The sequence below is a fragment of the Trichechus manatus genome, unplaced genomic scaffold, assembly GCF_000243295.1.
Source record: "Trichechus manatus latirostris isolate Lorelei unplaced genomic scaffold, TriManLat1.0 scaffold00014, whole genome shotgun sequence".
Classification (NCBI taxonomy): Eukaryota; Metazoa; Chordata; class Mammalia; order Sirenia; family Trichechidae; genus Trichechus; species Trichechus manatus.
In genome coordinates this window covers 2,400,929-2,428,368 of record NW_004443950.1, presented here as the reverse complement: position 1 = coordinate 2,428,368, position 27,440 = coordinate 2,400,929, and the positions used below count along the sequence as shown (strand labels likewise).

At 51.5% G+C, this 27,440-nt stretch overlaps 2 protein-coding genes across 2 annotated transcripts in view; one reads left to right on the top strand and one right to left on the bottom strand.

Annotated features, from left to right (window-relative positions):
- The first annotated feature begins 4,958 nt into the window (after window positions 1-4,958).
- LOC111819628 (uncharacterized) lies at window positions 4,959-7,580 on the top strand. The gene is made up of 2 exons (XM_023726776.1): window positions 4,959-5,514; window positions 6,459-7,580. The coding sequence occupies exons 1-2, from the start codon at window positions 5,176-5,178 to the stop codon at window positions 7,578-7,580; spliced, it is 1,461 nt and encodes a 486-aa protein (XP_023582544.1). The 5' UTR covers window positions 4,959-5,175.
- Window positions 7,581-12,753: 5,173 nt separating this feature from the next.
- Window positions 12,754-27,440, bottom strand: part of TK2 (thymidine kinase 2) — a 26,452-nt gene continuing 11,765 nt past the window's right edge. The window contains exons 7-10 of the mRNA XM_023726852.1: window positions 17,480-17,568; window positions 16,890-16,969; window positions 14,525-14,605; window positions 12,754-13,369 (exon numbers count right to left, since the gene is read on the bottom strand). Coding sequence (XP_023582620.1) covers window positions 13,271-13,369; window positions 14,525-14,605; window positions 16,890-16,969; window positions 17,480-17,568 — 349 coding nt within the window. The 3' untranslated portion in view covers window positions 12,754-13,270. The remainder of the gene's footprint in view (window positions 13,370-14,524; window positions 14,606-16,889; window positions 16,970-17,479; window positions 17,569-27,440) is intronic.

The following is a 27,440-nucleotide window of genomic DNA, read 5'->3' as shown; positions in this document are numbered from 1 at the left end:
AGAAACTGCTCAACCGCCCTAGGTCAGCTGCCTGCCCCCACCCCCACCCCGGGGGCCTGCTTGTCCTTCGGGAGAGGTGGGGCAGCCTCCGTGAGGGGGCAGCTGTGTGCTGTGCCTCTCTCTCCATTCCAGGGCAGAAGAGCCACATCACCGTCCTGCCACTTACGGGTGGGGGACATGGGTCTGTGGCCCGCAGAGCCCACCTGGCCCCCTCCCTAACCCAGTACCCTCAGTCTGGTGGTGCTAGCGGAGTTATCGCAGAAGCCCCCGCCCCAAGCTATAAGGTGTGTGGTGGTGGCAGTGGGTTACAGCTATTCCCAAGCCAGTCTAGCCACTTGCAGTGCCCAGAACTGAGGTCTCTAAAGAAGACAGGTGGCCAAGCTGTGGTGCTGCCTATGCGTGGCTCCCAGGCAGAGAAAGGGCACTTCGCTCAGTATGTGCCCAGCGACCACTGTGGCCTGACCTTAAATGGAGCCAAACCATGGGAGCTGGTGCTGTCCTCCTGGGTGGCTCACAGCTGGGAACTGTGAGTCGACCTGTGCAGGTCTTGTCCCTTCAGGGTGTTTGCAGAGACAAAATAAGGGGAATGTGAGCCCCCTGCATACCGCCACACCACCACCAGAGGACCAGAGGTGTGTCTCAGCCTGCATGTCAGGGCCCTGCCACAGGAGGGGATATGTGGGGTCTGCCTGGTTGCAGAGAGGCGCAGATCTTGGCCCATGAATTCCAGAAATTTCCATCAGAGACCATGCAGGTAGAGAGGACTCCTGAAGACCCAGCCTGCCAAGAGGGTGGCGGACAAGCACCTTTGGGGAGTGTTCCAGCCGGCATTGCCAGCCACAGGGAGCCAGAGTCCCCCTGCCCACCTTCCCTCTCCCACCTGTTGTCACGCATCTTTAAACAGCATCGTCCCCATCCCTTCTCTCCCCCACATTTCAATTCCTCCAATAAAGGGCTAAGGCAATTTAGCAATCCCTTTCCTAAGCTAAGGAGCCCTGGTGGCATAAGCAGTTTGTGTTTGGCTGCTAACCTAAAGGTTAGCTGTTTAGACCCACACAGCGGCTCCACAGAAGAAAGGCCTGGCAGTCTGCTTCCATAAAGATTACAGCCAAGAAAACCCTATGGAGCAGTTCTACTCTGTAACACGTGGGGTCACCATGAGATGAAACTGACTGAAAGGCAACGGATTTGGTTTGGTTTTGGTTTTCCTTGAGCAGAGGGGCGGCAGAGATGGCCACGTTAAGATGTATTTTCTGTAGAAACAATTTATTCTGGTGCAGAACTGAACAGATTCCATCCAGAGACTCCTGTAGACTCGAGAGTGCCCACATCCTGCAGCACCCAGCTCCAGCTGGGGGAGGGACCTTGTTTACAAGCAATTCTGTCCACCTTTGTGGTGTACTGTTTTCTAGGCAAAAAAAAATGTCTGTTGTACTGTATAGCCTTTAACATGCACGCCAGGGATGAGACTCTTGTAAGAAATGCATCTTGCTTCTGCAACTCTTAAAAGTGCTGAGAAAAAAATAAAAAAATCCCTACCTACTCATCAGTGTTTGAGGGATGGAGCTGAACAGCTTTTCTTGTTCCTGGACTAGGCGCTGAATAAGCAACCATGTATTCTTTGTGTTCAAAATAGATACACTGTATCAATAAAAATGTAGCAGGAAGTAGCATTATCAAGAGTGCTTAGGGATTCATGTCATCTGAAACTTGTGAAGAAAGGAAACACCAAACAGCAGCAAACTAAATATATGCCTCCATCTAGAGCTTGTGGGTGATGGAAATGGTTAACACTGTGTGGCTGTTAGCCAAAAGGTTGGCGGTTCGAGTCCAACCAGAGGTGTCTTGGAAGGCCTGGAAATCTATTTCCAAAAAGTCAGCCCTTGAAAACCCTGTGGAGCACAGTTCTACTCTGACACACAGGGCGTCTCCGTGAGTTGGAACTGGCGGCCGCTGGTTTAGCAATCCTTTCCTATTACTTCTCTCAAGATTAGGAGCCATCCAAAGCGCTGTCGTTTTCCTGTTGACGTGAGTATTTGGGTATTCAGTGACTTACAGAAGTTACTTTCTTCGTTTTACCCTCCCTGCAACATGCCATCATTTCTCCAAGACTTGGCCAGCATCGCTGTCACCAAGATGAGCCATAAACTTCAGAACCTGACTCCAGGGACATCAGGGACTGCACACTTTACTTTCAGAGCAGGTGGCTTTCAGCACTAATGGCTTTTACTACCAGGAAAGAGTATGGCAGGAGGGGAAGTTTGTAATTAGACCGGAATGAGCTGTTTTCTCCCCCTATGTAAATTCTCTTCTTCCTTTCCGTGACCTTCAGAAGGCCCTGGCTTCAGCCACTGATCTCAAGACTGAGCATGGGTCCCTTCCTCTGTCACCCTCCCTCCCTCTAGAACTCAACTCCACTAGCAGTGTTTAGAATCCTTCCCCACCACCCTGAAGTGGGGTGCCGTCCTGAGGAGGGTGCAGCAGGGGAAAATGACTGTGAGATAGGGAAGCAGAGCTCCTCCCCATCCACCAGCCCCAGAGCACCACCAAGCAGAGGGACTGAGGCCAGCTGTCCTGGCCTACCACCCCTCTAAGTCCTCACTGCCACATGCCAGCTCCCTGCCGCCACTACTCACGGCAAACTGGAGTCAGCCACTGAAGAACGAGGATGCTCCTTTCTCCCACTTTCAAACCCACAGACACTCCTCGCTGTAGACAAAACTTTTCATTTTGTTCCTGGGCTTGACTCCCACCCTAGGGATGTTGCAGGTTGAAGCCACTCACGCCTTCCATTTTCAGGAATAGCCCCTGCTCTCCTGAGCAGCTCTCTCTGGCTACAGCCTGATGTCTGTGTGTCCCTCTCTGCGTGCAAAATGATCACCCTCTGTCCTCCTAAGAGGTCCCTTGTTGTTGCTGCATGCCACTGAGTCAGTTGCAACTCATAGCAACCCTACAGGACAGAGTAGAGCTGACTCATAGGGTTTTCACGGAGCAGCTGTTAGATTCAAGCTGCTGACTTCTGGTTAGCAGCCTGAGCTCTCCTAGGTGGCACAAATGGTTTGCGCTGGACTGCTAACATAAAGGTTGGCGATTCAAACCCACCCAGAGATGCTGTGAAAGAAAGGCCTGGCAATCTGCTTCCGTTAAGATTACAGCCAAGAAAACCCTGTGGAGCAGTTCTACTCTTAACGCATGAGGTCACCATGAGTCAGAATCAACTCAACGGCAATGGGTTTGGTTTGGTTTGAAACACCACTGCAGAAGGCTGAGGTGCCACCTCTGTGCTCTGGGAATAAATGTAGTGACATTTATGGTGACAGTGCCTAGCCCCATGCTGACTCCAACCTTACTCCACCCCACACTGACCCCCAGCTCCCACAACAAAAGGACTGAGGATCCCACTGCGGGTTCTCGGCTTTTCCTGCCTCCTCCAGCTACAATGCACCTTCTGCTGTGGTGTCCGTATATGCACACTCCTCCAAGGAGACTGGCCTCCTCTCAGCCAGGAGCCTGCAGGGGAAGGACTGAGGAGAATACCCAGGCACCGGGGCTCAGGCTAGGGCTCATCAGGGCCCCATGGGACAGGGGGTGCCACAGATGCCCTTCTGGTGAGTGGAGGGGCAGGAGGCCAGCAGTCTCACAGAAAACAAATGATGGTCAAGGACCAGGTCACAGCAACCTCCTACCCTCAGGGCTGCTCCCCAGGCTGTGGGCAACCTAAGGGCAGGGACAATATCTCATTGGCCCCTGAAGCCCCTTGGCCAGCACATGACAGGACACAGGCTGGCTACTCAAAGATAGTGTCATTAGCAGGTCCCTAAACACCAGACATGGGCATTAAAAGGGACCCAAGGCCCAGAAAGGTAAGAATACAGCTCACGTTGCCCCATCCATGAAATTCACAATCCATAATAGCCGGCTACGTGGTCTGGAAGTCTCGCAGCCAGGAAGCCAGAGGGACCATAAACCCAAAATCAAACTTGTTGCCGTCGAGTTGATTCCAGCTCATAGCAACCCTACAGGGCAGAGTATAGCTGCCCCATAGGGTTTCCAAGGAGCAGCTAGTGGATTCAAACTGCCGGTCTATCTGGTTAGCAGCCTGAGCTCTTAACCACTACACCAGAGGAACCATACTTAGCCTAAAAACCCATTGCCGTGAAGCCAATTCTGACTCACAGTGACCCTTAGCCCAGGGTTTCCCAAATGGATTCACTCCCATGAGACTAATGAAGAACACAAGACAAGAGCTCTTCTACAGCGCACACGCTGACACATGCTGAACCAGATGGAAGGGGTGAGCGACTGTGTGGTTGAATGAGCGAGTGAGTCATCAATTAATTAAGACAGAGTAACGGAAGGGAGGAAGGGAGGCAAGGAAAGGAGGAAGAAGGGCGGGAGATGGGAGAGTGGATAGGAGGTTGTTTCAGTCTGGGTTCCCCCAAAGCAGCCCCTGACACAAGATTTGGGTATAAATAGTTTATTTGGGAGGTGATCCCAGGAAGCGTGGCAGGGGGATAGGGATTAAGACAAGAGAGAAGAGCCAACAAAGTGCGTTAGTGAGCGGGTTATTGCTGTGGACAACTGGGGGCCGACCTCCACTGGGGAACCTCTGAGAGACCATGAGGAACACACTTCAGAACTGTCCCACCCAGAGGCAGGAAGCGGGGTTTCTGCCCGCCAACCTGCGGCCCCCATGGGTCCTTCTCTGGCTGAGCTTGCCCCTGGGCGCTGTCAGGCACTTGCAGAGCCTACTCCAGCTGCTAGAGAACACTCCAGCAGGAGGCATAAAGAGCCTCAGCAGGTGACGTCAGGGAGGGCTAAGGGATGGGGCGGGGAACCGGCCAGAGCTCTGAGGCCGATGGGTATGTGAAGGATGCCTGCAAAGATGTGCCTGGCTCTCCCTCTGCGTCTGGGACACAGCAGGGACAGTCTCACACAGGCCCTGCTCCACTGGGAGCTCGGGTACAGGGCCCCATGCCCTCGGCCCTCCGGGTGGCAGGCAGAGGCAGGGCCGCTGTGCAGTTTCACTTTTGCTAGCACACTTCCTCCTCGGCTTCCTCACTGAGCGCTGGGGCACGGACGGACGGCCATCCACTCCTCCAAGTGGTCAGCCTAGGCCTGGCCTGAGGAGGCCTACAGGAGTTTCTCCTGAGCATCCAGCCCCTCAGAGCTGCCATGAGCAGGCCCCAGCCCCCAGGCCCAGGCAGGGCTGCTGTGGAGACCCTCCTGGGCGACCTCATCAGCTACTACTGGGAAGGGGCAGGGGAGGGACTGCTCGGGGTCTGCAGGCAGGCAGCCCTTACCCACAGGGCCCAGCAGCTCCTGGATACAGGGGCCCCTCTGGGGCTCCATCTGTCTGAGGACATGGGCCCTGGTCTTAGGGGCTGCCCCCGGGGAGACCCCAGCCCTGCCCAGGACATCTACCCTGAGCTGGTACGGGCACTAGAGTTCCTGGAGCTGATCTCTGTCAACTTGCTTCTGTTCCCCTGGAGGAAGGAAATCAGGTCCCTGAAGGTAGGCACTGTCATGCCCCTGAGTAAGCTGGGCTCAGTTGGGGGTGGGACTCTACCTCTGTGGGGAGCAGCATGTCCTTCATGCCCGCTGACTTTGGTCCCATTTTATAGTTGGAGAAACTGAGGACTAGAGAGGTTCATGCAATTTGTCTGTGGTCAGCAGCTAGTAAGTGGCACAGCCAGGACTCAAACCCAGGCAGTGCGGCTCCTAACCATTAGGCTGTACTGTCTCTCTAAAGAGAGAAGGAACCAAGGAGCTCAGGCAGTCATGCCAAGCATACGGTTTCTGAAAGCCAAATTCTTAGGCTCCTACTGTGTGCTAGGCTCTGGAGTGGGCGCTGGGGATGTCGCTGGAACTCACAGCCTCAGGGAAAAGATGGACAATGAACAAGTAAACAACAGGCCTCACTGGGGAGGTGAGGCTGTAGCTGAAATCTAAAGAAATAGAAGCTGTTAAGGGAAAAGCTAACAAAAGGGTATTCCAGACATGGGAACAGCAAGTACAAAGACCCTGAGGTGGGAAAGGACTTGGTGTGGTCAAGGCCTTCAAAGGTAAGGGGGTGAGTAAACTAGAGCTTAGTGATACAGAGGTGGGAGGTGCAAGGTGGGTGTGAAGAAGGCAACAGGGGCTTGGAAAAACCACTGGGGGGCTTTAATCTCTTCTGGCTGCAGGCCTCACACATTAGGTTGGGAGCCAGGATACCAAGGGCCTCACCCCATCTGTCACTCTCCTGCTGTGTGATTTAAGACAGGCCCTGTCCTGACTCTGGGCCTCTGTAAAATGGGACAGAGGGTAACATGACTGTGGGCCAGTCTTTCCTTTGGCCAGATGCCTTCAACCCCAGTGCCTCCGAGCATCTGGCCTCAGTCCTGGCTGGCCTGGCCCCTCTCGGCCACTCTGCTGAAGCGTGTCCCACCTCTCACAAATACCCTTGTTTGTTCCAGACATACACTGGGAGCTTTACCTACTGGGTGCAGCCTGTGCTTTCCAAAAATGCACTGGACGCCATTCTGGGCAGGCTGGGCTACACAGCCACCTCTGAGGCTGAGTTTTTGCTGGTCCAGCCCATCAGCGAGGAGGACGCCAAGCAGATGGTGTTTGAGATCTTCCTGACGAGAGTTGCGTGTGAGGCCATTGTCAGAACCTCAGGCAAGCAGGTCCGTGGGCCGAGCATAGAGAGACTTGCCAAGCCCCTCTGCAGGCGCGGCTCAGACAGAGGGCTGGGGAAGGCCCGCAACTGGCTTAAGGGCACCCAACCAGGCCCAGGCTTAGGGGAACCGCAGCAAGGCCCCTCAGAAGGGGCAGGGTCTGAGAGGGCCCTTGCCGAGGGCACTGAAGTTCAGCATTCTCTGCCTATGCTTCTGATCCCACCTGAGGCCTCAACAGCCCCCAATGGTCCCTGCAATGATCCCCGATTCCCCTTGGGCCACCAGTGCTGTGCCAGCACTCGCTCATACAGTGAAGAGTTCATGACCTGCTACAGTGACCTTGTCCTGCACCGGACACCCCTGTTCCCCAGGGACCTTCCCCTGAGCAGCCTACAGGGAAACCAACTCCAGGACCCAGCCCCAGCCCAGAGACCACTCTTGGATGAGGTGGTCGCCCCCTCCGGTAGCAGTGGGGGGCAGCCCCTGGTCACTGTCCCCAACCAGCTCTGCCTGACACCAGGACCCCAATCGCCAGAAGCTGAGCTGGAGGAGGCCACCCCTGGAACAGACGCTGTTTTTCCCAGTGCCTCCTCAGAGATGGACAAGCTCTGTGAGCGTCTCTCCTACCTCCTTAGACCCCCAACTCTAACAGGTCATCCAGGGGGATTCCCTGGCCCTGGGGTTGAGGAGAAAGGACAACCAGAGCATCACATGGGGCCAGAGCCAGCCAGAGCCCAGACAGTAGGGGAACTGGGCTCTGGAGGTCTTCCCAGGCATCCTCACATATACAATAGCCCCCCAGCACTCATTACATCTCTGCAGGGGGGCTGGAGGCACCAGTGCCCGCTAGAAGACACCACCCAGGCTACGGCTCATTGTGCTGCCTCTAGACAGTACCGGGGTGGACACCCTGACTGAGCAGATCCTTCCCACCATGATGTCCACAAGGAAGGTGGCTATGGGCAGAAGTGGTGGATCTGGGACCACAATGGGGTGGGGGGTGTGGACAGCAGTCAAACCTATGGCTTGTCAGGCACAGGAACCAATCTGCTAACCCAAGCCCTGCTACCTACTGGCTGTATGACTTTGGACAACTAGCTCCACCTCTCTGAGCCCCAGTTTCCTCATCTGTAAAGTCAGAGTGGCTTTGTGAGGTGAGGTGTGATGGCTCCCGTCAGTGCCTGGCCCAGGGAAGGGTCCCTGGGGGGCTTCCTGTCCTCTCCACATCCCAGCTTAGCCATGACCGGCATCCTTAAGACCCACTTCAGCTGTCACAGTGAGGATTAAGAGGTGCTAAGACAACCAGACCTGTGGCATTGTACTACGCAGGGCCCAGACAGCAACTTGGGTGGAGGATTCCAGAGGTAGAAAAAGCGAGCTCATTCTTTTTCTTTACGCTTCTAAACTTTATTCATTCTTTTCTGATCATTAAAATACTAAGCTCATCCCCAAACCAAAGCAGAACTTTTGGTCTCCCCCCAGTGCCTGCGCCCCCCAACATTTCCCATTTGGGGAATGACTCCACCATCCACTGACTAGCTGAAGCCCAAATGTAGAAGTTATCCTGACTTCTCTTTCTTCTTTCTCATCCCTCATTCAATCCATAGCTCTGCTTTCACAATGGATGGGGAATCCAACCTCTTCCCTCCTCCTTCCAGTTACCACACTCATCCTGCCCCAGATGGGGGAGAATGCCAGTCTCCTCCCAGTCTCCTAGCTCCGCCCCCTTCCCCTGCAGCCTATGCTCCACCCAGACACCAGAGGGCGCCTGTTGAAACCCAAGTCTCTTCATGACTCATCTGCCCAATTCCCTCCACGACTCCTGTCTCACTCAAAATCCAAAGGCCATACCAAGCTCCTACAAGCTCACCCCTCACTCTCCCTCTGGCCTCACCTTATATCCCTCTACCCCTTGGCCACAGCTGCCAAGCCACACCAGCTTCTTCTAGGTACTTGAAACCTGTCCACCACAGGGCTTCGAACCCGTTTGTTCCAGTTGGAATCCCTGCTGAGAATTTGCATTTCCATCACGGATATACTGAAACAGAATCTATATTTTAACAAGATCCCCAGGTGATTCTTATGAATAACTTCCTGGGAACTTGTTAGACATGCAAATTCTTAGCAGGGATTCCAACTGGAACAAACAGTTCAAGCCCTGGTCCACTATGGGTGACCTTGCTGGTATCTGACATACTGGTGGCATAGGTTCCAGCATCACAGCAATACACAAGCCACCAGAGTTAAGACAAACTGACAGACAAGTGGTGAGATCATTAACACCACACGCAAGTAAAATTTTGCTGAAGATAATTCAAAAATGGTAGCAGCAGTACATTGACAGGGAACTGCCAGAAATTCAAGGCAGATTCAGAAGAGGACGTAGAACAAGGGATATCATTGTTGATGTCAGATGGATCCTGGCTGAAAGGAGAGAATACCAGAAAGATGTTTACCTGTGTTTTACTGACTATGCAAAAGCATTTGGCTGTGTGGATCATGACAAATTATGGATAGCATTGAAAAGAACGGGAATTCCAGAACCCTTAATCGTGATCATGAGGAATCTGTACGTAGACGAAGAGGCAGTCGTTTGAACAGAACAAGGGGATACTGCATTAACAACCTGCGATATGCAGATAACACAACCTTAGAAGAAGTACAGCCAGAATGCTCCTTGGAAGCAAATATGGTGAGACTTCGTCTCACATACTATGGACCTGTTATCAGGAGGAACCAGTTCCTGGAGGACATCATGCTTGATAAAGTAAAGGGTCAGCGAAAAAGAGGAAGACCCTCAACGAGCTGGACTGACACAGTGGCTGCAACAGTGGGCTCAAACATGGCAATGATTGTGAGGGTGATGCAGGACCAGGCAGTGTTTCTTTCTATTGTACGTTGGGTAGCTATGAGTAGGAACTGACTTGATGGCACCTAGGAACAACACACCATCCCTTTTCTATTTCCCGTATTAGAATATATAAGCTCCATGAGAGACTTTCCTGTTGCACTCATATCTAGAAACTGTCAAATACATAGAAAATGTGAAAAATACATGTTTCCGGTATTTTGCAATTACGATGCTACAATAAATAACCTTATGCGTGTGTATTTCAATAGTGTTGCAAACGTATGTTAGATCTTATAAGTGGGATTGTTGGATCACAAGGCAAAGGCCTGTGTAGTTTTGTTAGGTTTTACCAAATTTCCTTCCAGAATGGTCATACCAATTTGCATTCCCACCAGCAATGTACAGGAACGCGTGTTTCCCACTGCCTCATAAACAAAATGTGTTGTCATATATTTTTTTTAATTTTGCCAGTCTGGTATATAAGAAATGGTATTTCAGTGTTGTTTTAATTAGCATTTTTTAATTGAGTGAATTTGAGTATATTTCATATGTTTGAGGTCCATTTTTTATATCTTTTTTGTGAATTTTCTGTTCATGTTTTTTTCTTATGTTTCTATTTGATTTTTGGTCCTTTATCCTTCAATTTTTTAATTCTTTATGGTTATTTATGATTTGTTTACAATAACCAAAAAAAACTAAACCCATTGCCTTCGAGTCAACTACAACTCATGGTGACCCCACGTGTTACAGAGTAGAACTGTTCCAAGGGTTTTCTTAACTGTAATCTTTATGGAACCAGATTGCCGGGCCTTTCTTTCATGGCACTGATGGGTGCCGCCATGCAAGGGAGTACTTCTCATCCAGATGAGGAGCTCTGATGGAAATGGAAGGGGGCAGAAAGAAACTGAAAGGTAAAACAGGCCAAGGGACATCATTTCCCAGGGTCCACATTCACTCACTCGTGAATTCAGTTACATTTAGCAAGGGCCTCCTAGGAGCCATGCTGATGGGAACATGGCAGGGAACAAGAACCAGGTGGTCTCCGTCCTCCCAGGAATCGGCTTAATGGGTGGCAGGCTGACCCAAGGGCATTACCTACAGGGCAGCTGAGGGTGTTGTGATGTAGGGGAAGAGAGGAAGGGGTGTGAGGGCCCAGAGATTTCTGTGACTAGCCTCAGCATACAGCATCTTTCTGAGGGGCCAGAGGGAGAACAGCAAGCTCTGGTAGACCCACACATCCCCACACAGAGGGAAACATGGTGTTTAAAATAGAAAAACACATTATCCTAATGGCAAAAGGATGCTACAGAAAGCTAAAACCACCAGCACAGGAAGCACTCCAAAATGTACATCAGGTTATTAAGTGGAGGATTTATTGGCTACCACACAGCAAGATAAGAAACACATTTCCCCCAAAACAGATGCTAACATTGAGCCGTGGGACACTACTAGACTGTTCACTTAGAAACTCCCAAAGATGGTCCTGGCACATCAAGATTCCTGGTAGCGAAGGTTCTGTCTGCCCCAAACTGTTTTCTGGTTTGTCACCTACGTTTAGGCTGCCAGTGCTGACGGACACAGCCCCCAAGCAGCTGCTGCCCCTCATTCTACCGACACAGCCCCAACAGGAAGGGCAGGGGCCAGGCCCTGACCACCTAGCACTCCCCCTCGCTCAGACTTCCTCAGGACTGACCCCGGGGCATCTATCACCAATGCAGAGTCAAAGCGTCACATGCGCAGGTGCCCAACCCTCACACCAAGGGTGAGGGTGGCCTTCGCCCCTTCATCTATGGCCAGCTGCTGCCGGAGAAGCCTGTGCATAGCTCTCCAAAGTCCACCACTGACCTTTCCTTATGTTTGCAACCAGCTTTCTTGCAGTCCCTCCACCCACCCCCAAAACGTCAGGAGCACCAATGCTTCAACAGTCTGTTTGCAAACTCTGACTCTCCCGTCCAGACTGTCCCCAAAAGCCATGTTCTTCCTTTCTCCTGCTGCCTACTTGATTCAAGAGACAGCTGTGTCTTTGGTGCTCTGTCACAGCTGAGTGAAGCCAAGACGTCCTCTGAACCAGCAGAGATGGCTTCATACTCTGTGACCCGAGGTATCCCCTTGGATGGAAAATCATTTCAAAGACTTAAGGCCTCTTGTGTCTCTCTTCCTCCGGGCCACAAACACTCAGTAATTTCAAGGGCAGGGCTCCTCACACAAGGACTCCAGAGTCTGGGAGTCTTGGAAGCCAGGGCTGGCCGCCCCCTGCCCCAGCTTGGCACTGGGCAAACCAGCCAGGCGCCAAATGCTGTTTCACTGACATGGAACTGGCAGCAGCTCAAGCAGGACCTTCGTCACCAAGGAGACCAAGCACATTCAGGAACACAGACGTGATTCTTCTAAGGACATTGACGTCCCGATGATGAAGTGGTAAATGCTGCAATAGCTTCATGCTGGGAAACCACTGAACATCAGGCTCAGGCCAAACACAGCCCAATTTTGTGAAAGTCTAGAAATGCTGATTGCTTCAAGAGCTCCTCAGATAATGAGAAAATGATGGTATTGGCTCTGGCACTGTGGGCTCTCCCCAGGCAGACGTGAGGGTCTCCAGCAGAGAACAGCAGGGCTGTCGGGGATGGCTCTCAGGATGAGGCAGCCAGGGCAGAAGGATACCAGCTTTGGGTTGGCCAAAACTCTGAACATTGCCAGCTCCACTGCACATTGGCTGTGCGGCCCTGGAGAGGCCCTTTACCTCCCTGAGCTCCAGCCTCCCCACCTGGGATGTCAGACCACTACCTCAGCCTCTTGGATGGGCTGAAGGGACAGAGATGACAAGGAGACAGATCCCCGCATGATGTGGGGCACATGGCAGGTGCTCAGGAGCAGGTGGCTCTTCCTACGACTTAATTAGAGGAACCCGGCAGTGGGAAGCCACCAGGAGAGGAACCGGGGAAACATAAGGCTATGAGCAGTGGTGTCACTAGTGGGGTACAGTTGGGGGGTGACACCAAAATGACGCCAGGATCCACGGAGGCAGCAGCAGCTGGCGGGCTGCTGCTGCCGGCAGAGAGGTTGCCAAGGCAGTATGGTGACTAGGGTTGGTGTCACCCCGTGGTCACCCAGTGCAGTAACTCGTCACCACCTAACCTCACCTGCCAGTCACTAGGGTTGGTGTCACCCAATACAGTAACTCATCACACACACACACACACACACACACACACACACACACACACACACACATCTCCCACCAGTCAGGGTGCAGGCAGGTGGGCCATGATGCCCACCATTGGGTAGAGAGGAGGGTCTCCACCTTGGCCAATGGGAGAGGGTAGGAGCTGCAGGGAGCCGTCAGGGATGCCATGGGAGGTGGGGCACACAGCATAGTACTAGGCCCTGCATGGGGGTGGGGCAGGGCACGGCCACTCTGCCTATTATGGGGGGAGTTTGCTGGCTGGCCTCGCCTACCTCAGGCAGGGGTTGGGTGGGTATGACATCATGAGTTACCACACTGGGTGACACTGATTCTAGTGACATCACTAGCTGTAAGTGCCAAAAGGCACAACAAACCCCTTGGTCCCATGTGTCATTGACCACGAGGGCCAGAGACCCCAGACGAAGATGCTGGCAATGGAGAAAAGGCCATTAGGCAAATAAATCTGGCCAGACATACAGTCCTCCCAAGAGTAGATTTTTCCAAATTGCTCCTAATAGCTAACTTGGCAGCTGCAGGCATTTTTCTGGCATGTTCCTGTGGTCCTGTCCCATCCTACAGACCAAGCTTCTGATTCATTGGCATTAAGATTCGGTCCCGGTTTTGTTCAAAGAGTTCTAACATTTTCTGCCTGTCATGATCAGCCTCAATCACCTGGAAGTTAAACACACGGGTCACAGAGCTGCACTTGACCTGAGTCTCACCCTCTCTTCACAGACAGAGAAGAAGGGATGGAGGCAGGCAGGAGGAGGCACAGAAAGGCAGAGCAGCTCAAGGTCACAAGCAGGTGAAAAGGAAGGTTAGAGCCAAACAGCTGGCTGTTCTAGGTCAAGTCTATACTCGCAACTAGATTTTCACTTAAGAATCCACTACAGTTGTCCCTGCAGTGAATGATTTTTTTTTTCTCACTGTTTTATATCATCCAATTTTCTATAATGAAGGGGAAAAATGAACTTTGCTTCTTTAAAAATCCACTACAGTAACATCTCACTTTCCAGCAACCTCACTGCCTGGATGAGCCGTGAGTAAAAGCGCATGTGAGCAGCCCAAGTAGACATCCCCGAAACCATGCACAGAAGCTTGTGCAGGCCCTCCTGGAATCCCATTCTGTGCACACACTCTAACCATCGCAGGTATCCATCTGCCTGCCTAAAGCGACCTGGCAACAGCAAGTCAGAGAACGAGGGGATGGGAAGCGAGGAAACGCCGACAGGGTAGACACATTACTGTCAGTTACAAGTGACGAGTGTCAGCAAGAGAAAGGAGGATTACCATAAAAAGCAAACATGGGAACTCAGAGACATTAGTTGTCTAAGGCAAACAGTCTGACACACCTCAGCACCTCCTAAGGGCATCACTGTGTCACAGCCCAGAACGGCAACCGATGTTCCTCCTGATGACCCTGAGTCATCAAGAAATGGTGACCCGAGGCTCTGTGTCATCCACTGAAGAAGGGAAGGTCACATCGGAAACACCACCATCCCAAATGGTTAAAACCAAAGCCCAGATCTAGAAGCTTCTGGAACATTCTTTCCTTGGCGTTGCAGGTAAGTGAGAGGTTACAGTGGTCGCCGGGTGTAATAACCCTGGGACAGATCACCTTTTCTCGGATCTCTCCAACTCACTCTGAGACTTAGTCCAGAAATGGCGACCACAAGGGAGAAAGAGCCCTTCCCATCCTACCCACCTTCCTCTTTCCAGATTTTCGAGCTCTTAAGGACCCCACCCCAGTCTGCAGAGTGGCTGACATTTCCCGGCTCACTCCTCCTTCTGGAAAAGTCCCCCGCCCTGTAAGGGAGATTGACTTACCAGGACAGGGGCCGCCACAGGGAAGGGGCTTCCTTTGAGGAACCACTCCTCATAGAGCTGGTGAATGGCATCCAGGTATTCCTGCGGCGAAACCACAGCGCAAGAACAGGCTATCGGGGGCAGGGAGGGGAGCAACCTCTTCTGCCAAAGGGTGGGCAGTTGGGGCAAAGCTGTCCATGACCACGGGGCAGTGACTTGGGCAAAGGAGCCCTGCAGCAGCCAACCTGACTCAGATGGGCAGCACTCAGCATGGCTGCACACCACCAAGGGCCAGGCCCTGCATCACAGCAGCCAGAAGCACCACCTCCGGCGCCCTGAACTCTGCTCCTTTTGTGTTTCACAAACGTGAATTGCTGGCCTGTGAAAGGGGCCTGAGTCAACACCATGTCAAAAGGCAGGGCCCTCTCCTCCGGCTTCTCCCATTCACTGCCACTTCTCCAGCAGTGAGCCACCACTACCATCACATGTGGACCCTGAGTGTGGCAGCCCTGGGAAGCCTCTGAACCCTCCTCTCCCTCTGTCCTTCCCACCAAGAGGACTGAGACACTCGCTGGCCGGGAAGCCCTACTCCATCCTGTTTCTCCTCCACCAGACAATGCGTAACCTTTGGATCCTCAAGACCACTGACTTCAGAAAGCCTGGCAAGGTGGAACTCAAGGGGAGAGGGGCATGGACATGCCCATCAGCCACCTGTGCATCCGCACTGGGCAGGCCGGGACGACACACTCTCCCCACACAGGCCCAGGTGCTCCTGGCCACCCACGGACACCTCCTCAGCAGCTCTGCTTGCCAGCCCAGAAGATCTCATGCAAACTGCACCAGCACCTTTTCGTCCGCCACCAAGTTCTACCTCAGTGATGGGACAGATTTGTCCCGTAGGCTTTGTCAAAACTGTTAACAATAGGTTACATAACAGCTTGGAGGGATGCCAGCCACGGCGTTTCTTGGGGACATCTGGGTGACCATGCAGAGCTGCTGTGTCCATCACAGCATGGCCAGGCCTGCTCCATTGCATTCCTCCCTCCAATCACCCATGTCCTGGATTCCAGAGGAGCTGCCCAGAGCGAAGCCTGGCCTTCATGGCTGAAATCTACCTTGCTGATGCCAGACAGGTTCAAAACAAGGCTGGGCAGGGACTCTGGAGGTGGGCAGGCCTTCCAGGACCCCAAGCCCAGCCCATCCTGAGCTTGGAGTCCTATGACGTCCTACTAGGTGCTTGCCCAGCCTCCTCTGTCTGTGTACTTCCCACACAGGGTGTTCAGTTCCCTATAACTGGACAACTACCAGGTGCCAGACCCTGGGACACATGCTGGGGAAGCAGAGAGGAATAAGATCTAATCTTAAGACACTCAGAGTTTAGTGGGGGATGGGAATCAAATGTATACACAAACAATTTCAGTCTGCTGTCCTAAGGGCTGTGATCACAATAAACCCAGGGGCTGGGGGAGCACAATGGAGGGGAGGTCAGGGAAGACTTCCTGGAGGAGGCAATGTCTGAGCTGCACCTTGGAGGCACTGGAAAGGCTCATTTGTGTCACATTCCGTGGTGTGTGTGTTATATGTGTGTGTGTATGGCTGTAATGAGTTCTTTATGGCTGGACTGGAGGGAGATAAAGCCAGAGAGACAATTGTGGCCAGGTCATGCAGGTCCCCATATGCCATGCTATGAAGAGGGGACTTTATCCTAGACAAGGGCATTTGTCTAGGCACTGCAGGTTTTAGGCTGGGAGACTGCATGGGTAGTGGTCTTCAATGGAAACATGCCCCAAGCAGCAGTGTTTGAGGCTGGTGAAGGACCCAGGGCAAAGAGAGCAGTCCAGAGCCTGTTACCATAGCCCTGACTAGAGTCCATGTGCCCTAAGCCACAACCCAGAGAGGCAGGTGAGGGCATCCCTCCCCTCAGCACATATAGCTGAGCACCACGTCCATCAGGCCCTGCTCTGAGCACTGGGGATGTGGCAGTGAGTGAGAAGGCACAGCCCTGTCCCCTGGAACCCACGTTCCAGTGAGGATCCAGAGGGAAGGCCAAGATCAAGAGCCCTTCAGGAGGTGGAATGGACAAGCCCTGGTGACACCTAGGGAGGAGGGGAGGGGACAGCTCTGAGCATGGCAGTTCCGGTCCTGAGTCAGGGACCAAAGGAAGTGAAGCAGATCTGACTGTCGGCATGGGTCTCCCGCTACAGAGGAAATTCAGAGTTTACCACTGATATGCTTAGTTCCTGTTTCTCTCGCCACAACTGATATGCTTAGTTCCTGTTTCTCTCGCCACAGCACGATGATCTCATGGTGGGTGGGGTCAGGAGACAAAGCCAGACCAATGGACAAGCATTCCTGGTTGGTCTTTAACGGAGGATAGGGCTCTTACCAGTGGGATGACCTTCTCCTCTTCCCTGCATCTCATCTTTAACCTCTGGTAACAGGTCTCAGGAGTGGTCCGGAGATAAACTGAGGTAAAGGAAAAACACATGGCTCTAATGACTCTGCTCCTGGCTTAGAAGTAAAAGCCAAGGAGGAAGGGAAGGAGGAAGGCACACGTACAGGGGTGGAGAGAAACATCTGCCAGCAGCACCAAGAGGGACAGGCTGCAGTTGGCACTCAGCTCAACCACTGACTGGCTGTGTGGCCCAGCAGGTACACCGACCCTCATCCCCTGACTTTTGCTCCCTTTCTGTATCTATGCAGTGTCTTAGGGGTCATTATAAGGCTGGATGAGATCCACACATAGAGCTTAGCACAGGGCCTGGCACACAGTGGGTCCCAGGAAATGTCCGGGTTCTGTTCCCAAACCCTGTCTGCCCTTGGGGAGAAGGTTGGATTAATTTGGGGAAAGAATCACTGATGGCAAGTGTCCTGCCTGCTGCCCCTGCTGGTTTGGGACCCAGCCAAGCACAGTCTCGCTCAGGCTCAGGGGAGAGCCCCGGGAGGAAGGTTTGGGTGGGGGTGGGGGGGTCTTACCTATCAAGTCCACAGACACGTCGATGTTCCTCACAATCCAGTCAAACCATTCTGACAAAACCACATAGTCCACTTCAGGCATCTTCCCACTGCAGTGAGAGAACGCATCATGGTTGGGGCTTTACTCACCCGTGAGAAAGTTGCTGGGCTGCACTATTCCCCAAAAGGATCTGGGGATCATTTTCATCGAAAGAGTATTACCAAGAGCACCATGGCAGAGTGTAATACAGGCAATACTAGGTGTGTAGGGATGACAAGATGCATTGTGAGACTTAAGATTTCAAGTGCTGCCTTGACATCTTTGAGCCTCACAGGGCCCCAAAGACCTAACCATGAGGTCCCCTCCTCTCACCAAATATATCCCCACCCAGCAGGAAAGGCTCCCCACCAACTAGTTCCTGTCAGCAGGATCAGCTGCACTCCACCTAGTCCTCATCCTAAGGGTTTCATTTCCCTGCCAGCCCACGAAAGTACTTAAATAAGCCCATCACATCCTCCCATGGGAACCAGGGGGCACTCCACCCTCTTGTTGCTACAAAGTCTGCCTGCCACCTCCCTGCTGGTTCACTCTGCTCCTAAGTGCAACTCCTGTGTGGCTCTGCCTGGTGTGTGGAGTCCTCCTCCCTGGCTGTGAGTATATGTGACTAATAACCTGCTGTCAGTCTCAGCTGTCCAGTGTCATGTGTTCAGTCATCTCATACAATTTACAGTGGGCGAGCCTTCCTTTGCCAAGGGTGAATAGGAGTGGTCAGAACACAAGGACTCTGAACATCCCTGACCTTCGCTGCCTAGGGTGCTTTGTGGTGTTAATGCAGGAAGTGTCATGACACTGCTTGGTGGGAAAATTCATTTCAGACTTGAATTACAAACACAGAAAGGGATTTTCAAGCCTGTCCCCTGAGAAAGATGGAGCAATGACCACCGGGACCCTGGGCAGCAATCACGGCACAGGGCCGTGCTGCATTGGAGCAGAGCCTAGCAGACATTGGCTGGCACCGACCTGGACTTTGCAGTCTGCACCTGGAGCTGGTGTCCAGTGAAGAGTTAGGATGAAGGCCTCAGGGCAAGGGGCTATGACTATCTAAAGACAAGCGCTCCCTGTGTACCCAAGGAAGGACTGCCGGAGCTGTGCCAGGAAATCCCAGACCTCGCTGATGTTTGCCTCGCTTTCTCTCTCCTGCTATACTGTAGTGTTCTTTACCTTTACTAAAGTCCTACATGAGGATTAGAAATAAAAAGATTCCCAAACCTCCCCACTGCCACAGGAAAAAGGCTGACCCCCTTATACAGCCCAGAAGGCCCTTGTGGTTCCCAGCTTCTCCTCCCAGCACTCATGCTTGTTCATGCCTATTCCTGCAATTTTCCCACCTCCTAGCTTTTGCTCTTGCTGTTCCCCTCCCCAGCCTGCCCTAACCACCCTGTCTGCCCAAAACACTCTGGGCTCAGCCTTCAGGACTCAGATTTGAAGCCCACAGCCTCCCTACCAGCACACAGACGGGCAACAGCCACTCACATAAAGCCCTCCATCGCAACTCTGCCAGCATGGGTCCTGCGCACACACTCACCACCCTGCGGGGCCCAGGACAGGCCTGAGGAGGCGTCCTGAGAGGAGGAGGGGTCTGTGCAGCCCCTGCACACAGAGACTGTGATTACTGCTCTGACAGAAAGGGCAGGGGCGATCAGGGACCCCACTGGCTCAGAGCTGCTCCCCCGCCAACATCTCGCATCCACAACCCGCGGAGAAACGAAAGAAGGTAAGAGGAGAATGCAGCTTTTCTGCCACTATGCAGCATCTTCCTTTCCAAGCCCTCAGGGAGAACCTAGTGGCCCCTAAGTGCTGGGCCCCTGAATCAGGAGTTTCAAATGGATAGACTCCTCACATCCTCACAGCACTCCCCAGGGGCAGGGACCATCCGCGTATTTTACAGAAGGGAAAACTGAGGCTCAGGGGGTTCCGTAGCTTTCCTGAGGTCCCAAGCCCAGGAAAGGCCAGAGTCAGGACTAGACCAAAGGTCCTTCGCACACCAAACTTAAGGCTTCAAACATATTCTTGCAAGGCAAGCAGCAAACTGGCAGGCATATCTGTGGTAAATACGGCACAAGAAGAGAGATTACACAGAAAACTCCACCATCATACGGAAAACACTACGTATATCGATCTTTAACAGTGTTCACAGACAACTCACAGAAAAGGATGGTTCAAAGATGTCAGAGAAGAGCACTCGGCCTCACTGATACTCAAAGAAATGCTAATTAAAACAAAAAGCTACAATATTTCACCTGCTAAGCTGGTATTTTCTTTCTTTTTTTAATTTAATTGGCAGCAACTAACGATGACATAGGATAACTAGTATGACCTCGACCATATTTTAAGTAGTCACTCACATATTTTGAAAAGATGGGAAAGAAAACACCAAAAGGTAAACAGTGCTTTTCTCTGAGCTGTAGCACTATGGGAGAATTTTTTTTCTTTATTCCTTTCTCTGTTTTCCAAATTTTAACAATGTATTAGTTCTCAAATGAGAGGTGAGGTTATTACTACGTATTTATTGTGTTAACTAAAAAAAAAAAAAAGCAAGAAAGAAGAGAGGTAGGAAGAAAGAGCGTAAGAGTGAACACAGCCCAGGAACAAAGGGCAACTACGGCCATTGCTGTAACACAGACGATCCTGCAACAACAGTACTAGCGGACACTAATTTACGAGGGGTACATAGGTAGACAGCTATGCTAAAGAGGCACAGGAGGGTGTAAGGGAGCGCACGATGTAAGTTAGGGTGTGGAGAGCTCTACATACATATTTGTAGATGTTGTATGTATTCTAAAGTAAACAACAGAACACACAAGGGGCATAGTGATGGAAACTTCTTATGCACAACCAAACACTTCCCAGGACAAAGATACTAGGCTTGAAAACTAAGGGCCGTAGACTCAGGAAACATCTATGTCAATTGGCATAACATAGCACATAAAAACAATGTTCTACATCCTACTTTGGTGAGTAGCATCTGGGGTCTTAAAAGTTTACAAGTTGCCATCTAAGATACAACTAGCGGTCTCTTCCTGTCCAGAGTAAAGGAGAGTGAAGCAAATTAAAGACTTAAGGGAGCAATTAGTCCAAAGGACTAACAGACCACGTGCACCACAACCTACATGACCCCAAGACCAGAAGAACTAGATGATGCCCAGCTACCACTATAACCACTCTGATCGAGATCACAATAGAGGGACCCAGACAAAGGGAGAGAAAAATGTAGAAAAATCAAATTCACAAAAATAGACCAGACTTACTGACCTCACAGAGAATGGAGGAACCCCCGGGACTACGGCCCTAAGACACCACTCTGACTTGGAACTGCAGCCATTCCCCAAAACCACCATCCAGCCAAGCAATAGACAGGCCTATAAAATAAACAATAACACCCGAAAAGAACGTGCTCCATAGAACAAACAATTATACGAGACCAAAAGGGCAACATTTGCCCAAAAGTAAAGATGAGAAGGAAGGAGGGAGTAGGAAAACCAGTGGAAAGGAAACAGGGAATCCAGGGCAGAAATAGGGGAGAGTGTTGACACAGTGTGGGGATTTCAACCAATGTCGTGTTACATTTTGTGTACAATTTGTTGAATGAGAAACTAATTTGCTCTGTAAACTTTTACCTAAAACACGTATTTAAAAAAAAAAAAAAGAGAGTGAACACAGGCCCTGGTGTCTCTCCTGGCTCCTGCGAGGAACAAGCTGAAGGACCCGTCCGATGAGTTTCCTCTGCCCCCAGAGGAAAGGACCAGGGAAGAGACAGAAATCGCAGCAGCTGGTGGAAACAAACCCGTCAACAGCTGGTGAGCCTCAAAGGCCCAAGAGAGGAATTCTCTCTTTTAACATCCTCCACTGAGGCAGAGAATCCCCAGAGTAACTGTCACCAGGTGGCTCCATCCCAATCTACCCGGAACTCGGTTTGCAAGACTGGCTACAGGACAGTGGATATGCAGGGGGTCTTCTGATGTTTGACTACAGAACAGGGGGTAGAAGAGTGGCCCAAGGTGGGGGGAGGGGCAAGGAACTGGTCCCCTGCCCAGATGTGCCCAGACCAGGAGGGACACTCTCCTCTACTCCCTGAGACCACCAAGACGCCCTCAGCAGAGAAGAGCTGTGCTTGGCAGAGCACTGGGAGAGCATATGGTGCCCAAGAGAACAGCAAGGGCAGCAGGGAATAGTCGTGGGCCCCTGCCTCAAGGGGTCTTCAGGTGTCAGACCTCAGCAAGGAGACCAGAGCAGATGAACATGGCAGGACTGCCAGGGCTCCCAGAATAACTGAGGGAAGCTGTGTGGGGGAAGCGGAGAGGGGGAACTGGGAAAAAGTCCTACAACACTGCAGAGGGAACTCTGAGCCAATGAAATTCAGGTACTAACATTAAGGCTGGTATGATCTGGGGACAAGGGCTTGCCTCCCCAGCATCCTTTCCCCTTTCTTCTTTCTTAAAAGTAGCTCACCATTGTCCATCTCATAATCCCAAGTGCTTCAGGGAAACCTGACCCCATCCCAAGCTTTAGGGTAGGCCCTAACAGCCTAAAGGAAGTCCTATCCCTGGCCCCAGTGATTGGTTCAGAAAGCCAAGCTGAGCCAATCAGTACAGGGCATCCCCTGTGAGCCACAAGGGAGTTCTGCAGGGGCAGAGGGAAAAGATGCTTCCTCAAGCTTAGGGGACAAGCCACAGGCAAGATACCCCTCTTTCTCCAGTTAGCAGGTAAGAAGTCTGAAACTGCCACAACCATTTTGTCACCATGAGGGAAGCATATTGAGGACGTGAACAAGACACAGAAGAGGAAATCAGAGAGAAGCAGGGCCAGAGTCACCCAAAGCCTGCCATTAAGAGGATAATAACAACCTCATTGTTCAGGCCACTATGAGTCAGGTTTCAGTTAGTTGCAGCTGAGAGCAGTTGATATCCAAGAAACCAAACCACTCTTCTCTCTTTGACATATTTTCCTTCTCTGGGAAAAGAAGACTCAGAACAAAACTGACTCCAAGAGAGTGAGGATTTCCAAAAAGGAAGCTTCTGACTAGCCCCTTCGCTTCTCAAGCAAATGCACAGCCTGAGGATACAGAATAGACTTGCAATTGGGGGATGAAGGAAGCAGTGTAAATGGTTAACTCACTCAGCTGCTAAAAGATGAAAGGCTAGAGGTTCTAGTCCATCCAGAGGCACCTTGGAAGAAAGGCCTGGCAATCTACTGCTGAGAAATCAGCCATTGAAAACCCTATAAATCAGTTCTATTCTGACACACAAGGGGTCGCCATGAGGAGGAACTGAGTCGACTCAATGGCAACAGGTGTTTAGAGGCTTGGAGAAGGAAAGCTGCCCAACACAATAGTCTCCCAAATCACTGGGGCAGATGAACTGTTGTCGAACTCTGCCCCTGAAGACCTTACAGGTGTCTGCAATGCTCAAAAGTGATTCTCTGTTAAATACAATGACCGAATTTCCTGAACCACAATCCAGGGCAAAGGAAGCATGAAGCCAAAAATAGTAACAACCAAGTGTCGCCTGTGCATGGAGGTATGTGGAGACATGGGGGTGGGGACTCACACCTGCAGGGGTCTCTGGGGCCTGAGAGACGCTGCACCCCTTAGAAATCTGCTCCAGGTCTCAGAACACCGGGGTGGCTCAGGGCCTCCTCTGTCCACCCCAACCTGAACTGAAGGCTTCCCCCATCAGGGCAAGGACACTGACTGCAGACAAGGGAAGCAGGGCCATCTTCCGGATGTTCTTCTCAAGAGGCCCTCCATGGAGGCGGCCCTCCCTGGTGTGGCCTTCTTGAGGGCAGGCCAGACCCCAGAAAGCCTTGTAAGCCTACCAGGAGCAAAGTACTGGAAGAGACACAGGATGGCCGAGCTGAGGGAGGTCAGATAGTGGAAGCTCTTTTATCCGTACCTGTTGTGTCCCTCCTGGGACTCTGCCTAGCTCCTCCTGTGTTTGCCTGCAGCAAGGGGCACCCTGAGCCACCGATAAGCCACTGCCTTTATTTCCATAGAACACACAGAGAGTGGGGCCCCTGGACAGCCAATCCAACCAAATGATTCACCAACAGTGATCAGACAGGTTCATGGTGCCTTCCTCTTACCTCCAGGGTAGCAAAACTCGAGGTCTAGGGTCTCCATGAATCCCACTGACTGTTTAGTTTGGCACAGTGTTTGTTTTTGTCTTCCCCCTGAGGACCAGAGACCCCTAGTGTGAGCAGCATGGGTTAGAACAGCAATCTCACACTCACAGGCCAGCTACCTCATACACGTTATTTCCTCTCATTTTCACAAGACCTTGTGAGGTAGATTTTATTCCCATTTTATAGATGAGGAAAACTGAGGCCCAGAGAAGTTAAGCCCAACTCTGTCTGAGAGGGAATTCAAGCCTGGCTCTCCATGGCCCCCAAACCCATACACTTTTCACTGCATCACTCACACACCCTGGACTGTCAACCGAGGGGGATCAAGTCCAGTGTCTCTCTAGCCTGAGCTGGAGGAAAGCCCCAGCTCCAGGCAGAAGACCCAGAGACCCAGGCCTTGAGTCCTCAGTCTAGACCAGATGGGGGAAGGAGTCCAAACCCCAGGGCCAGTCAGGAAGGTAGGAGGACCTGCCCATTGATGTGATGTAAGGGGAGTTCCCCTGGGTGTGGCCTACATTTATCTCTTATCTTAGAAGAGATGAAAGGAAAGAGAAGTGAGCATAGAGAGTGGGGGACCGCCTATAACTAAGAAAGAAGAGCCAGGAACAGAGTACATCCTTTGGACCCAGGGTCTCTTGCTGAGAAACTCCTAGAGCCAGGGGAAGACTGATGACAAGGACCCTGCCCCAGAGTCAACAGAGAAAGAAAGCCCTCCCCTACAGCTGGCACCCTGAATTCAAACTTCTAGTCTCCTAAACTGTGACAGAGTAAATTTCTGTTTGTTAAAGCCACCCACTAGCAGCACTAGATAACTAAGACAACAGGCTTCCAAAGAGGAAAAGATCAACCCAGCGCTGAAGCAGCACAGCGACTCGCCCCTGCTTTGCAAAGGGCTGTCGCCATCCTGGCATGTTAGGAAGCTTCGTCCTTGAACACCTGGAGGGAGGAAGCAAGTTTGCAGGCTGGAGCAGATGCCCCACGCATGCCATCTTGTGGCTACCAGGACGGGCTGCATTCCAGTGGGTGAGAAGGGGTACAGGCAGAGGATCCAGCCAAGCTCTATGCTCTACTATAGTACATTTGATTTAGACGCAAAATGGCAATAATATGAATTTCTGGGGAGCACAACTCTATCAAAACATCCACCTTCTCAGTAACAGCTGATTGTGGTGACCCACTGCCTGGAGAGAAGCTGGGGCTGTGAGGAGGGTGACGACGAAGGAAGCCTGAATTCTAGCCATCCTCCCTCGCATCACTCCTTTAGCTCTGGCTAAAAACACTTCTTACTGTGCTGTGCCTCAACAAAGAACACCGCTGGCCTATTTCTGCCCTACTCCCGGCCTAGGAATAAACCCAGAACAAAACCCCCAACAACCAAACCTGAAGCAACAAAATGTGAAATGGAGAAACTGCAAGCTGGCATGCAGGAAAAAGAGCTAAAAAACACTGACTGCCGCACTGTTTGCCTACAGAGACAGTGCCCACAAAATGGCTCAGGCCAAGGCCCCTGCCCGTGTTGTATGGACCAGTGTCCTTGACCACAGCCACAGAGAGTGGGGAATACAGAACTGACCCATCAGAAGCACAATGAAGGACCATGGCCGGGAGTTACCAACACCTACAGCCATCACCTCAAACAGTGGTCTGCAACAAGCAAAGACAGAGGCTCCTGGGAAACTTCACTAGGGCTGGGCAGCAGACAGGTGGTATACTGGGGCGGGGCAGGGGGAGCTGGCAAATTTCATGATGACCAAGGTAGGCAAGGGCCCACATACGGGTCACAAGACCTAGGCTAGACAATTGTCCACAAGCTATCCAGAGATGGACAACGGAAATTAGAAGAGAAATACGTTTAGAGAGGCTTAGAAACTTGGTCACACTCACAAAGAGAACAAACCTCAGAGCTAGGTCCACCTAACTCCGCATCTCACTCACTCCCTGGACCTCTGGTCATTCCATTCCAAGTTACCTTCTTCAAAAAGAGCCACCAGGTGCTACAAAGAAGCTGCCAAGCTGACTCTGACAGGAAGACAGAGATAGCCCAACTAAACGAGGTTCGCAGGAAATCCCACCCCACTGCCCAGAATCTGCCCCTCGCGCCTGAATCAACACCAAGGGGCTGCCTTTTTGTGGCTCTCCCCTCTCCTGCCTGTCCTCCCTCTGATGGAGGGAGCAGAGGAGAGCAAAGGGTCAGCTAGAGCTAGTATGGTGCCTTATGCCCCCCTGGAAACCCAGGCAGATGAGTAAAGATGGGGCCCAGCAACAGAAATGCTGCCTGCTGGAAGGGCAAGCAGAACCAACGAGGAAGGTCAGAGGACAGAGCTACAGTCAGAACTTGCCCTCGCTGCCTGCCCTGACCACACAGCATTGTGTCTGATGCACAGGGTGGATTTAGGGCCAAGGCTCTTGTTTCTGGGACCGCAGAGCTCCAGGGCACGACCCATGGCAGGCCCAGGACCTGTGAGAGAAGTCTTTTTAGTGTCCCATCAAAGGAAGGGGTATGACACAACTGGGGCTGGAGCCCAAAGACCAGCTACAGGTCCCATTGCCCAGTAATAGTTAACAAGTACCTACCTACCAGGGGCATGCTCTCAGCCTGTCGAGCTAGGTAAGTAACCCAGATGCCATCCCTGCCCTCCAAGAGTCTATGGGCCAGGTGGGGAATGAGCAACAGACAATTAAACAAATGAACAATCATTAAGTTGAATGACATGTAACTTGTTTTTTTAGGTCAAAATTGGTCACATATAACAATTTCATATGGTTCAGTGTAATTAGAAGTTGTCTTAAATACAAAGAAATTCAGCAGAACGCAGTAATTAAGAATAACAAGGGGCATGAGACCAGAAGAACTGGATGGTACACGGCTACCGTTAGTGAACATTTTCATCAACGATTCCATAGAAGAATCCTGATCAAAATGGGGGAAATGCAGACCAGAATTTCAAATTCTCACAGACTCCAGACTTCCTGGAGCCATGGAGGGTGGATGAATCCCTGAAACTATTGCCCTGAGATAATCTTTAAACCTTAAACCAAAAATATTCCCTGAGACCATAGTTTCAGGGAACATTTAGCTCAACTGGCATAACATAGTTTATAAAAAAAAATGTCCTACATTCTACTTTGGTGAGTAGCGTCTGGGGTCTTAAAAGCTTGTGAGTGGCAATCTAAGATACTCCACCAGTCTCACCCTGTCGGATACAAGGGAGAATGAAGAAAACTAAAGACACAAGGGAAAGATTCGTCCAAAGGACTAATGGAACACAACTACCACAGCCTCCACCAGACTGAGTCCAGCACCACTAGATGGTGCCCAGCTACCACCACCAACTGCTCTGACAGGGATCACAGTAGAGGGTCCTGGACAGAGTTGGAAAAAAATGTAGAACAAAATTCTAACTCACAAAAAAAGAAAGAAAGAAAGAAAAGAAAAAGACCAGACTTACTGGTCCAACAGAGACTGGAGAAACCCTGAGAGTATGGCCCCCAGACACCCTTACAGCTTAGTAATGAAGTCACTCCTGAGGTTCACCCTTCAGCCAAAGATCAGATAGGCCCATAAAACAAAATGAGACTAAAGGGGCACATCAGCCCAGGGGCAGGGACTAGAAGGCAAGAGGGGACAGGAAAGCTGGTAATAGGGAACCCAAGGTCGAGAAGGGAGAGTGTTGACATGTTATGGGGTTGGTAACCAATGTCACAAAACAGTAAGTGTACTAATTGTTTAATGAGAAGCTGGTTTATTCTGTAAACTTTCATCTAAAGTACAATAAGACAATAAATAAAAATTTTATATAT

What these genes read in the sequence shown, in the direction of transcription:
- LOC111819628 (XM_023726776.1), top strand. Translation starts at nt 5,176, where the DNA reads ATGAGCAGGCCCCAGCCCCCAGGCCCAGGCAGGGCTGCTGTGGAGACC. An exon ending in AGGAAATCAGGTCCCTGAAG is followed by an intron (nt 5,515 to 6,458) that starts GTAGGCACTGTC and finishes TGTTTGTTCCAG; the next exon opens with ACATACACTGGGAGCTTTAC.